The sequence below is a fragment of the Streptopelia decaocto genome (genome assembly GCF_964273445.1).
Source record: "Streptopelia decaocto genome assembly, chromosome: 1".
Taxonomy (NCBI): Eukaryota; Metazoa; Chordata; class Aves; order Columbiformes; family Columbidae; genus Streptopelia; species Streptopelia decaocto.
This window is the reverse complement of record NC_138663.1, coordinates 123,176,987-123,194,191: the sequence shown is the minus strand read 5'-3', so window position 1 is coordinate 123,194,191 and position 17,205 is coordinate 123,176,987. Positions and strand designations below refer to the sequence as shown.

The window sequence follows — 17,205 nt, the reverse complement described above, 5'->3', positions numbered from 1 at the left end:
CAGGCTGCCATTTTGAGAGTGTGGAGACTTTTAAGAGTGAGGCTAAAATCGGTGTGTGTGACAAAAATGAGCGTAGGCATGGGCCACAGACCTGCTGCCGTACTTAAATTATTTCACTGCTCATTTGACTTTTTACACTCAAATATTGTGTAAGGAATATGATTATAAATGATGCCTCCCTGAAGTTACGAGCTCCCTGCAGTGGGGTGCATAGTCAGGCTCCCTCATCCACTGCACTGGGTGTAGGTGTCAAGATGGTGGGGTGGGCTGCAGGGCCCTCTGTGAAGAATGATCAGGCATCTGCTGCTAGACAGAGCTGGCTCCAGTGGACCCACACCTTAGGGCTGAGCGCTGCAGACAAGATGTAGCACCTTGAGGAAAGCCTAAGAAAGGACAAAATGCTGCCCAGCAGTGAGGGGAAAAGTGTGAGCAACAGCTCTGCAAGAACCCAGGTAAGAGGAGTAGCTGCAGGGATCCCCTGGAGAAACCATGTTGTTTGTCCCCTACAGCTCATGGAGAAGACCTTCACACTGCAGCTGTGGAGGCCCCCCGTGTGCCTTGGAGGAAGCTGCAGCCTCCAGAGAGGAACTCAGACTGGAACAGGTCTCCCTGCCAAAAACTGCAGCCACAGAGAACCACACAGGAGCAGTTCTTCCTGAAGGACTGTAACCTATGCAGAGGATCCTCATATCTAGCAGCTCATGGACTGTACCCTGTGGGAGAAGGAAGGGAGAAGTGTCCACAGGGAGGAGCAGCCGCAAGGAGCTGTCATGGACTAACCACAACCCCCATTCCCATCCTCTAGTAACAGGCAGAGTGGGGAGTGAAGTGGTACAGCTGGGCCTGGGAAGAACGGGAGGTGAACAGAAAGGTGGGTTTTGTTTCTTGTTTTGGTTCTTGTTTCTCACCCTTGAACTCTTATTTTTAATTGGTAATAATTTTTTTCTTTTTCCCCACATTGAGTCTGGTTTTCCTGCGACAGTAATTGCAAAGTGATCTCCCCATCCTTATCTCAACCCATCAGCTTTTTCAATTTATGTTCTGCCTCTGTCCTGGTGAGGAGGGAGAATAGGGCAGCCAGCCAAGGTCAGCCCACCACACTCCCCCACCCGCACATTCACATACCGGGAACAACCACGTCATGCTTAGTCTGAATAAAGTGACAGTTAACATTTTAACAGTGAGTACATTTATTTAAGTGTTTGAAGTTCCGCAGTCCATTGGACACCGCTCATAACTTAAAGGCAACAGAACGTTGTGACAGGCTCCAACTGGAATATTTAAAAAACCCACATAATTGTATCATTTAAGTAGTACAGTTACATTATTCAATCATTTTGGTCTTCATCCCAGTCTTTCTTTCCTGATGGAGGTTTAGGACCACCAGCTGGTTTTGCCATAATGATCTTGAAGATAATAGGGAAGTAGAAAAAGGTAAGGTTAGAATCAGACTATTACTGCACCTCTTACTTAAAACCATATGATGCTTTCAGCATTCACTAATTTCATGCAGTTTCCCTACTCTGAATCTAAGCCAGTGAATATAATTACTCATCTAGTTAAGACATTCACAAATTATTTTGTTCTTGAAAATGGCAGAAGGTGAGCCCTGATACACAAAAAAGGGCTTTTACCTCACTTTTGCATGCAAATTAGGGCTTCGATTAGTCTACAGAAAGTGAGTGCTTAAATATGCTAATGAGTGACTGGCTTACAGGATGCACACTACAGGAAGCAGAAGAATTCGCAGAGCTATTGTTCTGAATTACTGAGTCTAAATATCACACTTTAAAAGCATGAAGTCCACTAGTCTTATCACATTAAAGTCTCATTTTCTGCACTTGCTATAGTGAGGAGTAAGGTAAAACTAAAACTGCACTTGTCATCAACAAAAATTTGGTTTTAGGAGCAGAATTCATTTGCAAAGGCACAAATACAAAATGTAACAATCAGCAAACATAAGACAGCAGTGTTACATGTCCCAAGGAAAGATACAGTCTGCCATGTGCTGGTCAATAATTAGCTCATGCATGCACTCACACACAGGTACCTCTCTGCTAGAGAACAGAGCTTACTGCACACTATTTTTCAGGCTCATCTTTCCAGTCATCCTTATCCCAATGTCCTTGTTGCTTAGGGGCTTTTGGACCGCCTGCTGTTTTTGCCATAATAATCTACAGAAATTTTACATGCAAATATATTTTTGCTAAAGTTCCACAAAAATATAAAAATAACTTTGTCATTAATATTCCAATCTCCATTTTTCCCTAAAAGTTGGATTTTCATGTAAAAACAATAGATGAGAAGGTTTCTTGTGTTAAATATTGTTCCTACAAAATTTAGGATAACTTTCTGGATCTAAGTATCAACTGCTCATAGTGCTCCTATGGAGGCAGCAACATCCCAAATTACGAGCTCTTGAGGAAACTACTTCCTGGCTTTCAGAAATAAACAAACCACATTTTCACGTATCATATTTTTATGTCTTGCTTTCCCAGAAGATTCACATATTTTACGTTCATGTTCTGCACACTGAGTTAAAAGGTTTCAGTTCAGCACCCAAATTACAAGTGTAAACTTACCTGATCTACCCTTAGGACAGTTACTGCTGCATTTGTAGCTAGCTTGATTCCCCAGGATTTTCCAAGGTATGTGTCTAATACACCAGCTTCCAACATATCCTTCACAGCAGCAGCTTCAGCCTATCAGACAGGGAGAAAAACATTATTCAAAACTCTCTCAGGCTTCTACCTAGCAAGTTATTGGGCTTTTAAGGTTACAGGTTTAAAACAAATTATCACTTTTCTGACCTCCTCTTTTCTGTTCAGAAAACTTTCATTCCTAATCCATTAACAGGAAGACAAAGTAAGTAGTTACTAAAACTTACTCTCCGTCACTTAGTTCAGAATCTCACTTATAAGGCCACTATACTACATGGAAAGTAATTGCTTGCTGATGAAAAAAACACTTCAACATTACAATTCTAAGAAGTTATTCTTCTAGACTGTGCAACACAGAGCTTCAACAGTTTAAATTACTCTATAAATACTTCACAACGATAGAAGTATGATTAAATATAACCCTTACTGCAGATCACCAAATAACATGAAAGACTATTTACCTCAATATCAAATCCAACATTTTTGTTCCCTTCCTGATGCACAGCATAAAGTTTGGAGATGACCTCATTAGCCTTTACTCCAGAGTTTTCTGCCAGTGCTCGAGGAATGGCTTCAAAGGCCTCAGCAAACTTCTTGATGGCATACTGGTCAAGCCCAGGACAAGTCTGAAGTGAAATTGAAAACCATGGCAGCATTTCAAAAACCACACAATAGGGAGGTATTTTTGTCCATATTTTTAATTGATTTATCAGCATTAATACATATATATATATATATATAGTTATAAAATGTGTATATTTTTGTAAGTCACATGTATGTTTAAGTGCATATATGTGTGTGTATATATAAAAACAGAAAGTCCAAAAGCCCATTTGCTGTACCTCTCCATAAGATGTGATCTGCTTGGCTAACTCGATCTCTGTTGCACCACCTCCAGGAACAAGACGTTTATCCTGTGAACAGACCAGCCCAAAATGCAAAGTTTTGCTTAAAGCATCATATTCATTTCTACTTTTTAAAATCTATACATTCTATCAAGAACACAACAGAACTTTATCCCACACAGACTTATTAAGAATCTGCTTCAAAACCAACGTGCATTATGTGAGAAAATTACCAGAGTTTACTCATTCATTTCAAATGTCTTTGAAGAAAAACAGCTTCCTTTGTTAAAAGCAAAATAATAATGCAGTGGGGTTTGTGTCTGGGGTTTTTTGGTGGTTTTTAAAAAAGTAATTTCAACTCTCTGCTTAACAATAACAGAATCCCTAGATTTTCTCGTATTTTCCATTAACTGGTTGGGAAATATGCAGGAAAACAACCAACTGCACACTAAGTTTAATATGCTAACACCTATCACAAGATCTTGGGCTTTGTTTTGGTGGGTGAGGTTTTTTTGTTGTTGTGGTTTTTAATGTCTTGCCTGAAACCGATCTGTAGCTCAATTTTGATAACTGAAGTGCTCTGGTTACTTACCCTTGTGAGTACTTTGAAAGTATTGACACCATCATCCACTGCTCTCTCAATGTCATCCATCAGATTGTCTGTAGATCCACGAATGAGTATAGTAGAAATGGCACCATCCTCCTTTTCTGTTCAGACAGGCACGTGCATTACTGAATTAAGTTTGTAACATGTAAAACACATATGAACACTGTACTTCTAAAACAGTAGCATTAGGAGTTCTACAGAACATACATACCATGCTTAAACACAACAACTTGTGTATCCCCAACCTCCGATAAATACACACTATTGCAGTGACCCATTTCTTCTAGAGTAGGGGGAGTCTGGAAAAAAAACAAGAGTTAAGACATGAACCTGCTCATCAGTTCTCCCCCTTTTGCTCTTCATGTGAAAAGTCCATACCAGTCTGGGTAGTGCTGTTGCACCAACAGTTTTGCACAGTCTTCTCAGATCCCACTTTGAGTTCAACCTTTAAAAACAAGTTTCCAGAACAAATGTTAACACACACAAGTAAGTCTTAACTTTGCAGAATTTTGTGAACTAAGGACAACTATCAAAATTTACTGCATCAACTTATAAAATCCACTCATCTATTTTTTTCAAGTTATAATCACCTTTTTCAGGGATGCTATGCAAAGACTATTTTCCAAGAATTTACAAACATGGAAAGTAGTTCAAATACATGGAAATTATCAAACTTCATCTTCTAGTGCATAAGACTTAAATTGATCTTTACAGCAGCTCTGTAAAAATCCTTCTTCGTTATACAAGAGATTACAGTATAATGTTCCATTTCCAGAAGTTCAAACCATTTGGCCACCATCAATAAAGTTATAGCTTTCAACAAAAGACCACTTATTTGTGAGATGTGAGACACGCTGCTAGTAATATTTGGCTTTATGCTGTGCAGAATGTATTTCATGCACATACAAAAGTGGTTTAGTTATAGATAAGAAGATTTAAGGCCCACAGTAATGACAGAAAAGTATTAAGGATTAATTATTCCATCCACTAATACAGTAGTGATGCATGTAGGTGTACCACATCATTACTGAAGTATCACATGAGGACTGTGACCAGGAGGAACCATCATGGTAGAGTCTTATATGCCTCCAAGGCCACATTCTTCTTCACTAGATCTACAAAACTTGATACTCTTGATTTCAGTTGTGCTATAAAAGCACTTAAATGAGAATAACAGTACCATATAAACAAGTTACTCCCCAATTAGCTGCCATACAGAAGTAAAATACCATCAAAAAACATAAGCTACAAAACAATCAAATTGCAGGTAAGGTTCAGATATATTAGAAAAACAAATAGCCTGCAATATTTTGTTTCTCATTTATTTGAGAGGCAAAAGACAATATGGTAAATACATTCCATAAACCTGATAGATCAAACGTTTTTATGTTCTTCTAGCACTTACCTGACTAACATAAGATTGTATTTGTTGGCATAATGAAGTGCCATGTCTGCCACTTTGCCACCTGTTACTACTACATTTGCACCACTATCAGCAATAGCTTTGACTTGCAAATCCATTAAATTTTCTTCTCCCTTACTGAAATTCATCAGTTCTTCAGCATTCTTTATAAGCACGGTACCCTAGTAAAACATATACACTGTTATCAATTCAGCTTTAACTACAGGCCGAAAAGTTTTTGACAAACCACTTTGTCTTCCAACCTACAATGTTTTACAATGCTGCCACCCTTTCCAGGCAATGGTGTAAAACAAGTAAAAAATGGGGCAATTCTAGTATTTCTAGATAACCTTGACATTTAAACAGTCCAGCACCTAGTTTGGTTTAAATAACCCAACAAAACCAACAACTCCCTACTCCCAAGAACCTTGTAAAGCAAAATCAGGTTCAGACATTTTCTATGAACTTTTTTAAACTAATGAACTCAATATTAACAAAAATATCTCAATCACCAAGTGTCAAGAATATTTATAGTTAAGTCTAAAAATAAGAACACATAAGCATAAATAGATATCTAACTCATTTTGAGCTTTTACATACCTTAGTTTCAGTTATCATGCCATCAAAAGGGCAGGAATACACAGCTATTTTTGCATCTTTGACAGAAGTAACATCTCCTTCAGTTTCTTTTTTAAAAACCATGCCATGCAGTACTGAGGAAGCAGAGATACCAGCACCCTGAAAGGAAAGAAATGGAATGAGGCAAAGTTGTATTATTGATCATTTATTGTCAGAAAGCTGCACCACCCTTTATGAAAAACGGTCTTTACCTTGATTTGAATGTAGCAACCTAAGTTTTCATTGCAGCCCAAAGAAACAAGACTTAAGCTGATTTAGAAACACCAAACATTGTCTCACATGTTCCCATTTTAAGATTAGTTGGTGGTCTAGCTTATGGCCTGAGACATTCATTTTCTTGCTCAACTTATTACATATTTATTAGCAGGGAAAAAAACACAGGGAAATTCATAGTAGATATAAGCTTGCTCCAGTCCTACATACCACACTGAGACCTAATCCCATTGACAAAAAGAATACAAGATTAGATCACTACGTTTCTGCCAGCCTGCATCTTAGCCTAATCTTGTGAGTACTTCTACAATAAAAATGCAATTGAAATCCTTGTGTATAATTAAGTTAATGTATTTGACTAAGTATGAACTTTCAACGCTAATTAATTTCGTTCTGAAAGCTGCTACTGGGCACAAAAAAGGAGCGTAAAGACCCATTTCCAAAACTTATTATGCATGCCATAACACAACAGAGATTAGCATAGAAAATGCACTTTCAAAGATATAAAAACTTTCATTAAACTGTTTAACTTCACAATACAGTAAAGCTAGCTACTTCCAACTTACCACAATTTTGCACACTCTGATGTTATCAACATTGAAATGACCAGAATCAGGAAGAATAGAAACTGTGTGGAAAACAAAAAGAATTTGTGTTGCTTAATGAATAAAGTAGAACAATGAAACCATAAATAATGCCTGGAGTTTTTCTGAAGTACTACAATTCAGTGGTTTGAGATGCCTGCCTAAGTTTAAGGCAATTAAAATCTGATAATAACCCGCATCAAAAGAAACAGAAATTTTGCATTTACAACATAGTAATCAGAAAGTAACATCTATTTAGGCTGCTCAGTTAAATTAAGTCCAAATACTCATTTTCACACACACATTCAAAAGTGGAGCAAACACTTAAACTAGACATGAAAGTTTCTTCTTGGACATCTAAAGGGAGAAAGTAACAACAACTACAGTCTTGCTTCCATTTTTCTGTGGCTGAGAACAGTGACAGCTTGTCTGAAGCCTAATCCATCTTCCTAATGATAAAAAAGAGGAAGACAGATTTCTGCTTTAAAAAGACTAGACAGCTATTTCTATAAACATTTAGTACAAAACACAGACCTTTTCTGAGCCACAATGCCAATGCAGAGTTCAACACAAGAAAGCAGACAGTACTGATTTCAGAGGATAAAGTATTCCATCCAATTCAACATGATAAACTAACCATAGCTTTTATCTTATGCAAAGACACTATTAATGACGATAAGCAAAGTTCCTCAAGTTTTTTAGATGTATGCAAACATCTGCTCTTGTCCACTTACCACAGGCCTGAGCAATAAGCTTTGCTAAAAACTGTTCATTGCCATATTGTTTGCTCATCACTGAAGTGTGCAACAAAGATGCCACTTCTTCAACATCTCGAAGGTTCTTTGCAGAACAGCACACCAAGTCTGGCAGAATTTCTAGGGCCTTCTTGCAAGCCTTTTCATAGCCTTCAATCACCTGTGTGGCAAACAATAAATATTCACTACTTCACTTCACTATGCATTCATACTGCCTCTATCTCCTTTTCAAAGGGCCATAAACATTACCAAAGGCAAAACCTTACAAGGGAAGCAATCACAAGCAGCAAAACATATACCATTCTTCATACATCTCTATCAAAAACATTTGTTCAGAAGGAAGCAGACGATTCGCAGTATTATGATCCAAGAATTCTGACCAACAGAAATCTGATTTCAAGCCGTGTGAATTCTAAATAACAATATAACTTGCCTCTGAGACAGACAACCCCATCCTCAGAAGGTCTTCTGCCATCTCCAGAAGAACTCCAGCAAAAACAAGGACAAAGTTTGTTCCATCTCCAACTTCTTGCTCTTGCATGTGGGAAGCCATCACAAGCATTTTTGCAGCAGGATGCTGGACCTTTACAAGAAGTTACACATCTTACTTATTAACATCCCACCTAGACTACAGCTCCAGATTTTTCTGTGATCCAGCATAAGCTCCCTCATTCAAACTATGTAAGGATACTAAAAATGTGCAAAATAGCAAAATAAAACAGTGCAGATTATCTTAATTGTCTGACTTCCCTGATAAGCAAAAGTACAAACATACGGAAGAAAATATCTAAGAATGGAACATTTCCCCTAGAACATGAATTAGACATCCCTGACATCAGTTCTATTCTATTTTTACAGGATGCAGTGGCTTCACAATCAAGGTATGCAACAGGAAAGTAGCCTGAAGTTTAGATCTTCAAGCTGAATTCATACATGTAACATGTCAAGTAGATGTCTAAATTACATTTTAATTCTAGGGTTTTTATCTGCTTAAAGGTCATACTGCTTTCCCATTCTTTCAAGGAAATGCAATAAAAGCACTATATTCTTGAATAGAATTACAGCAGCTGTCATTTTGTCCCGGAAAGTAACATGCACAACTCATTAGACTAAGTAACTAGTCCGATTATTTTTTTGAAAACAGAACTGAGACTTCCACAGTTATTCTACTTACAAACACTAACACAACACATTAAAGAAATAAGAGAAAAAGGTAGAACAGGTCAGTCTTTTCACAATTTTACTGTATTCACAGCAGGATGCTGCTGTATCCTCAGCTTCTATAATCCAATTAACATAGCAGACAGAAGAACATGGCAACCACCAGCCCTGGGAGATTAAGACAACAGCTATTTCATTCAGAGTTTTCCAAACCCTAAATTGTCTAGACATAACCTCCTCTAAATCTACACTGGTCTAAGAGGAAAAAAAAGTAGGCAATTATTAAGCATCTCCTGCAACTACTTAATGCTGCTTTACAAAAGAGTTCTATTCCTCACTGTGGATTATAGCCCATTGACTTTACTTAAATCCAGGGAAAAATGTAAATGACTTACAAAATGACATACATAAATCATCTGGCAGGGTGACATGTATTTCCTTATTAACATTCAGAATCATAGCAGCCCATGAACAGAAACACTAGCTCATGACTGACATCTTCTGAAGCAAGAAAACTTACCTCCAGCTCTCTCAAGATAGTAGCAGCATCATTCGTAACAAAAAGTTTCTCCAAATGATTGATAACCATTTTGTTCATTCCTAACAGCGAAAGAAAAAATAAAATTATTCATTAGGCAAACATAATTCTTTACACAGATACTGCTTCATAACTTTCAGGTATATCCTACAAATTAAAACATTAGCCCTACTTATAATTTAAGAACCTAAAAGATTTTTGTGAAATAACACTTGGAAGTGTGTTACATTAAGGACAAATCAATAGTTTCTAAATAGGCAGTTTTCTCTTCAGAAATATTAGTACATCATTTAATTAATCAACAGCGGAAAACACCTTTTGCTTTGGTATATCTGACCGGACATGGTATGGTTATGTTCATTAAGACTATCTACCAAGACATTGTCTTGAGTTTTTGTAGGTCATCCACATGGCAGTAAGAGAGCAAAGAGGACATAGTAACTAGTACAAAAACCTGGCAAAGGCAAGTATATTGTGCATAGCTTAAGAGTTATCCAAGCAAAGTCTGAGCTGTGTAGCCACAAAGACTACAGTTCGATTTCTAGAGCAAGTCCTATGTGTTTGCTCAAGAAACAAACAATCATTGTTCTGTTGAGGTAGGTTTAGCCTTCAAACATAACATTTTGCTCAAAAATACTGCAATACTTTACAAGATTTATAATACAATACAAGATTTACAATATTACAATATTATTTACAATACAATACAAGATTTATTTACCATTTGGTCCATAAGCTGTACGGGTGGTTTGAGCAAGTTCTTTGCATGCCTGGATGTTCCTGTAGACAGCTTCTTCTAGTCCTGAATAATGCTAAAAAGAAAAATGGTCTGCTCAGAATTTAGCTTTCTAGCAAAAAAAAAAAAGGTACAAACTTGTCATTTCTCATCAAAGCAGCAATGATCTATTGAGTTTGTGACAGTTCTTGATTAATTTAGATTGGTAATTCACTTAAAGTTTATCAGAAACCAAACCTTACCCACAGACAGTAAGAACTACTGTATACTCAACTAGGCAGCTCAGCAGGCACAGTAAGTTTCTGAACAGAAAATTTGAACAGTGACTCTGTTTTCACTACAGTTTGTATCTCTTAAGTCTTTCACAAAGAGTTAGTCACATGTCAAAGGGAAACAGAAAATAATTTAACACAAATATAATTTAATTCAGTTCTACATTCAAACGTGTGGTTGGAAAATTCAGAAGCAGGATGACTCACAAAATATTTGTGTTTGAGAAGCCCATCGGCCTGGCTTCAGTTTGGAAACCTTCAGGGGGGATCCCTAGAAAGGGCCTTAAAAGCAGAGTAAAATGTACTGTGTTGCCTGTACAAGAAGGGACAGAAGTACTAGTAATATTTACTCTCTAAATACAAAACAAATAACTCTGAATACCAGCTGCCTCCTTGTTTTATAAAAGACACCTTTTGGTATTCTGGCCTTTATTTCTCTATTAGAAACCAGCACCTAAGCCACTTTGTTTCCCTGCTCTCCCCCTGCCCTTCACATATGCCATTCTTTGTATTCAAGGCCGACTCTAAAATGAAAAATAGAGGGCTTTCTGAGTTGCTAACTTGACTTTCCTATTCATTAAGCAACTGCAAACAGAAGCTTTCTCTTTTTATTTTCCCTCACAATGAAAAGAAAATCCTGCTTGCTTTCTGCCTGCTTATTCAAAGAAAGCTTCTGCTTTATCAGGCACGGTCCTTAAGTACTACCAAAATCTCTGATATATTAACGTTAAATACAATGAGAAGGGATTTATGAAAAGGGAATATATGGAAAATACCCCGTTACTTTATAATAATGACAAAGGTGCTTTTCTTATGGGCACTGTAACAGGAAAGAAAAAAAAAAAAAAAAGGAAAAAAAAAAAGAGTCGATGAATGTACGTAACGAGCGGGACACTTCTGAACAGCCAACTCCACAGAGCCCGGTGCCAGCTCGCCGACCACTACCCACAAAAGCTCCCGACACACAAGGCCGCCCCGGGGCCGCCGCCACAGCCGAGGCGCGGCTCGGCCACACAGCCCGCCAGAGCTCACCGCCGCCCGGGCTGCTGGCCGGCACACATGCTCCTGCCCCGCCAGGCAGCGGGAACCCACGGAGCGTCCCCGAGGCGGCGGGACGCCGAAGCGGGAGCCGGGAGGGGCAAGGCAGGGATGCCGGGCCCGGCAGAGCTTTCTCGAAGGCCGCGTGCGCCGGGCACCGCCCTCCTCCCTCCGCCGCCCCGTGCCCGCGCGCCGAGCGGCGGCGCGAGACGGGTCCCCGCCCCCGCAACGGCCGCCGAGGGGACGGAAGGCGGGAGGGAAGCTCGGAGCCCCCTCAGGCCCCCGCCCCGCGGGACGCGTGGAGCTGCCGGGTCCCGCCGGCCTTCCAGAACCTTCCCCGCGCCGCCACGATAAGACTCCCCCGCCCCCATCCTCCTGAGTGAACAGCGCCGGCTCGCCCGGCGCCGCCCTCACCTTCGCCCCCTCCTTGAGCATCTGGGCAAAGCCCGGGGCCTTGGGGACGTGCAGCGCCATCTCCGCTCCTCTCCTGCCGGGCACCGCGGCGCGACGGGGGACGACGGGAGAGAGGGATCGCGCAGGCGCGCTGGGACAGCCGGGCTGCTCGCAGGCAGGACGAGTTGCGCCCAGGGAGTGTCGATGGCGGGGCGGAAGGTGGTGAGGAGGTGGGGGTGCGGTTGGTGCTTCTCCTCAGAGCTGACGGTGTGTGGCGCTCGGCTCAGGCCGAGCCCGCTCCTCAGTCGGAAGAGTTTCCTGAAAGTTGCCTCCCTACCACACCATCCCGCCTGACGTGTCTCCTGGCAGGACCGGCTCGGCCCGGCAGAACGCCGGATGAAGGCTTCTGAGCGTCTAAAAGAGAATGGAGCTCGGTAGAACGAGCAACATGTAGAGAGGCTGCTGACTCGAGAGATGACTGGCTTGCCCTGTGGCTGTGTGTTTTCCTTTGGGTAAAGGAAACCAACCCAAGTCGATGGTTTATCTCACTTTTCCAGTACTTGTGTAACATTTATGTCATTTATTGAAAGGAAAAGAGCCCAGCTCGTTTTTCTGAAATAGGTAAGGCAGCATTGCTTAATTCATTGTGCTGTCGGTAAATCACTACCTCTTCTTGTCAGCAGTGCCAAGTGGTGGTGTTCTTTCCTAGGAAATATTGTCCATGTATTAAAGTGATGCATGGTATCGTGGTGGGTGATGTTGGCTCCTCCAGTCTCTCTTTCACTGTGGAGTTCAGCATACTGTCTCCCAGGCATTTTCTCTGGGTACGTGTAGAGATACTTGTCCCAGAAACAGCTAAGAGCCTTCATTGACACCGAAGGCAAAAACTGGTCATAAAACTTTGCAAACTCCAGTTGAGTATTTGGCTTAGTACATACCTGACTTGTTCAAACGGAATCAAAATGTATTGATAGGAAAACTAAATACAGCCAAAACCTTCTTATTCAGGGTAATCCCAGATAATATGCATGCTATAAGACATGCTGAAGAGTACTCTGGAGGCTCACCTTGACATGTCTACAAGTAGCTGATGTCCAGTTAGGTGGCAGTGGAGCTGCTTCTATATGGAGTTGCCTTAGGTTTGATAAGTCTTATTAACTTTGCTGATGTGCCACACAGAATCAATCATACTGTTTCAAGACAAGAATCTCAAGGCATAAGTAATAATACTGCTGTGTCTGAGCCTGTAACCCAACAGAGACTGTTGCTCCACCTCTGCATCACAAATAGGCCACCTGCAAGGTTAATTAAATTACTTGGTATGTGTTGGGTAAGCAACCTGAAGAGGACATGCTTGAGTTAGTTTTGCCATCTTATGGTCCTTAAAATTCAATTGGTTTTAACCTGTAACACATCATGACACATCATGACACTGTAAAAAAGAGTAGTGATAGAAAACAAAACTACATAAAGCACCCTATGAGCGAACTTCAAAAAATCTGTATGCAGATTTGCTAGAAATACTTAGAGGTAGATACCAGTTGAAGCAGAAGAGGTAAGCTCTTCAGTCCTGACTATCATGACCACGGAGTGTGAGCACTGCCAAAAGGAAGTGCTGGGGTTTGTGAAAGGGGCATAATCCCATTTATCCCTCTTTACTCTCTTCCAATGTATCTGCACCACAGTGCAACCACGAAAGAAGGAAATGTCTGTCCTGTTCTACAGCCAAGATACCAGAAACTGTAGTTTATAAACAACTTCTGTAATCTATCTAACTGCTGGAGAGAGTCCAGCACAGGGCAACAAAGATGATGAAAGGAGAGGAGCATCTCCCGTGTGAGGAAAGGCTGAGGGAGCTGGGGCTCTGGAGCTTGGAGAAGAGGAGACTGAGGGGTGACCTCATGAATGTTTACAGATATATAAAGGGTGAGCGTCACGAGGATGGAGCCAGGCTCTTCTCGGTGACAACCAATGATAGGACAAGGGGTAATGGGTTCAAACTGGAACACAAGAGGTTCCACTTAAATATGAGAAGAAACTTCTTCTCAGTGAGGGTACAGAACACTGGAACAGGCTGCCCAGGGGGGTTGTGGAGTCTCCTTCTCTGGAGACATTCAAAACCCACCAGGACACATTCCTGTGTAGCCTCATCTAGGTGTTCCTGCTCCAGCAGGGGGATTAGACTAAATGATCTTTTGAGGTCCCTTCCAATCCCTAACATTCTGTGATTCTGTGTTTGTTAGCCATGGAGATCAGAGGAGGTACCTACACCTAAACTGATGAAAAAGGCTTTTCATAGTCATGAGCATGAAGTCACATGCATTGTATCAATAGTTGAATGCATTGTCATCATAGATATTCATTTTAGGACAGAGAGGAAAGATGGTTCAAGTGGTTAGATTGCTGATTAGAAACTGCAGGATGTGTTTCAGTTCTCTGAGACTAATACCCTGCAAGACCTCAGGCAAGTTGCTAGTGATTCATCAGCATTTAAAAGTTTTGTCACTTTTTTACCATATATTTTACATTCTCGGTGCCATCATCTGGGTGTAGGTACTTCATTGTTGCAGGACTTAACATGAGTATGTTTTTTTCCAGATAGGAAGTAAAATGGTTAAATATGAAATTGCTTCCTGGAAAATTTGCTGTCTTCAGCCAGGAAGACAGCCTCTTCTTTGCTGGGAGTATTGCTAACCTGGGCTTAAATTATGATGCCTGAAACACTACTGCTTTTTATTAAAAAATATTTCTGAGCTCATTGGTGTACATTGGTGGTATTCTCTTTCCTTGATTTTCATCAAGACGAATATCAGAGCAATCAAGTCAGTAGTGTGTAGGATGCTAAAAAAAATGGGATTTTACTGTTATAAACACTTCTCAAGCTTACATTAATTGTAACCATTCCATAACAAGAAAGGCTGAATATTTATCTTTTCATAACTTCTGAACTCTGTTCTCCGACTTTCCAGGGTGTCCTCTCCAAAGCACTCGCTTTGTCAGAACCTTAGTAAATGTTAGCTCAGAAATTAAATCAAGGGTTATTATTGCCTGGAAATGTGACATGTTAACCTTGTGAGCATTCATCTTACTAAGAAACTGACATTCCCTTTCTGAGTCTTCAGTAATTAAAATGCTGTTATTTAATTATTCTCTCAAGTGACTCCATACAGGAAATGTAGCTTCTACAGTGTTGGACATACAGCAAAAAGCAAAGTCAGCTCATGCCAGCCAACAGTAACTATTGCAGCAGTGCATTGCACTTCTTGTTAGGTCAACTCTGCTCAGGTAAAATAAGCAACTTGGAGGTGAAAGACTCAATACTTCTTATTCAGCACTTCAGCTGTCCAGTTCACTCCAGTTTAGGCTTACTTCCTGAGTGTTGCTTTTGCTTGAAGAAGTAAATTTACCCATGTTTGTTTCTACTCATAATATTGCGGACTCATAAAGTCAGTGTTGCTCAATGATTCCATTTTCCAGGTCTAGCATCTTTAGCAAGGACAATGGCCACAAAGGCAGTCCCATCTCTGTCTGAACGTTTCACCTCTGCATTCTCCTTCCCATTCTCTCAAATCCTCTCTTGCCAAACATTTGGGCACCCATCTGATGAATCAGATTAGGGAACTGATCTGCATTAAGACTAACCCAAAAGACTCCTGGCCAGCTTTCAGCTTTCCTGCTCACTGCATGGCTGTGCAAAGCCTTGGGCTGGCACAAGGAGAGATGGATCCTCTCTGCAGCAGTGCTGCCTTATACTATCTTCAAATATTTCTGGAACTGCTCTGTTGGTACAGTGCTTTTATTGAAGGTTATGCTAGCTACTTTTTTTAAAGCCAGAATTCCAATAAAGATATATATGTACATTTGTGATTATGAATATATGCAATATACATATATATTAACCTGTATTAAACTATCACAAAACCACCTCTCTGTTACAATCAGTTGTTTGGGACTTGCAGTCTAATCACGACTTTGACTTGGCCTTGATCTTTTTTTAGTTACTCATCTATACCATTTATATTCTGCACAGACATTGCCATGCTAAAAGACCATCCAAAGGTCAGAGGGTTGGCTATTGGCAGTTGGCTGCCCTTTCACCAGCCAAAAACTATTACTGTACACATGGAAATCCCCAGCTTATCTGTAGACACATGTTTGTCAAATTTTAGGATGGTAAAATTTTAACAAGATCTTGGGAAGTTTATCAAAAGGACAGAATGTTAATTTCTACTTGCTTATCCAGCAGTGGGAACTTGAGCAACTGGAAAACAAGGGACAGAAAAGTATCTGATGAATTTGTGATAATAACGTCTGACTGTGATTTTCCAATGACACTTACATCTGGCCAATGAAAAAATGTGAGTGGCATGTTGAGGGAAGCCCGAGGACCATACCTAGTTTGCTTATCATGCTTATACCTGAAACAGAGAACTGTGAACCACATAGGGCTGAAGATTCAGGGTCAACATAATTATCTTAGTAACAGCAGCAGCAGTCACATCAGCTTTTCCCAGACTGTGCTTATCTCACTTGTGACATAATGAGAAGGAGCACTCTAATCAACTAGAGTACTTCTAATCAACTAAGTACTCTTTAGGTCATTGGTCCACAGCTCCTGGGTTAAACGCTACCCTCATCCTGGGCTTATCTTGCTTGCTGGTGCAGAGGTTTGCGAGCCAGACAGGAAAGCAAGATTTCCTTATCATTTGTTTATTCTTACCTCAGTGTATGTGCTTTCTGGTATAGATAATCCAGTTAGCTTGAGTCACTGGAAAGCATGTCTGGGGATTTAAGAGGAGTGTTGCCTTTGCATGGGATCAGTAGATTAAATTGTCTGAAAATGTTGACATATTAAAATAGTGATTATAGTCCCCAGCTGAGTTACGGATCCAGTATGTTTGATCCTGTCTGCACAAGTGGCAAGAATTCAGAGGTTCCTCTAAGCAAACAAGATTGGAAAGGATGATCACCTCTAAAAGGAATTGATGCTGTTTGTATTGATTTTGTATTCCAGATACAATGAAGGTATGAAATCGTGCTGTGACACTGGTCCAGTACACACAAAAATACAATTCAAGAGCCTCTGCTTCATGAGAAAAAGCAAAATTGTTGAGGTCTTTCTGGTTTTGATGTCTTAAGAAAGCAAGCATCATTGGGCAAAAATTACATGTCTTCTAGATGGTGAGGTCTGTTTTGCATGAGGAGGTGAAATCCAGGATCAGATACAGGCTAGAGAAACATCTCACTTCAGTTTTCAAAGTGGTCATATGGGTACCTTTTTCCAGTGAAGTGCACAGGAGCATGGAAATACCTAGAAATACAAGGCAACTGCTACTGAAAGTTTGGGTATTCTTGTTGGGCT

At 40.3% G+C, this 17,205-nt stretch overlaps 1 protein-coding gene across 2 annotated transcripts; it reads right to left on the bottom strand.

Annotated features, from left to right (window-relative positions):
* Positions 1 to 1,172: 1,172 nt before the first annotated feature.
* On the bottom strand, positions 1,173 to 12,016 carry CCT8 (chaperonin containing TCP1 subunit 8). 2 transcript variants are annotated; one of them, XM_082048320.1, is made up of 16 exons: positions 11,865 to 12,016; positions 10,126 to 10,216; positions 9,387 to 9,466; positions 8,139 to 8,288; positions 7,685 to 7,865; positions 6,933 to 6,994; positions 6,115 to 6,252; positions 5,518 to 5,696; positions 4,491 to 4,557; positions 4,324 to 4,411; positions 4,098 to 4,213; positions 3,503 to 3,574; positions 3,122 to 3,286; positions 2,583 to 2,702; positions 2,076 to 2,174; positions 1,173 to 1,406 (listed from the first exon to the last, which is right to left on the bottom strand). In XM_082048320.1, exons 1-15 carry the CDS (start codon positions 11,922 to 11,924, stop codon positions 2,082 to 2,084), a joined length of 1,662 nt encoding a protein of 553 aa, XP_081904446.1. In that variant the 5' UTR covers positions 11,925 to 12,016; the 3' UTR covers positions 1,173 to 1,406; positions 2,076 to 2,081. The 2 variants fall into 2 exon arrangements, with proteins under 2 accessions (XP_081904446.1, XP_081904447.1); XM_082048321.1 differs by lacking the exon at positions 2,076 to 2,174.
* Between the last annotated feature and the right edge of the window lie 5,189 nt (positions 12,017 to 17,205).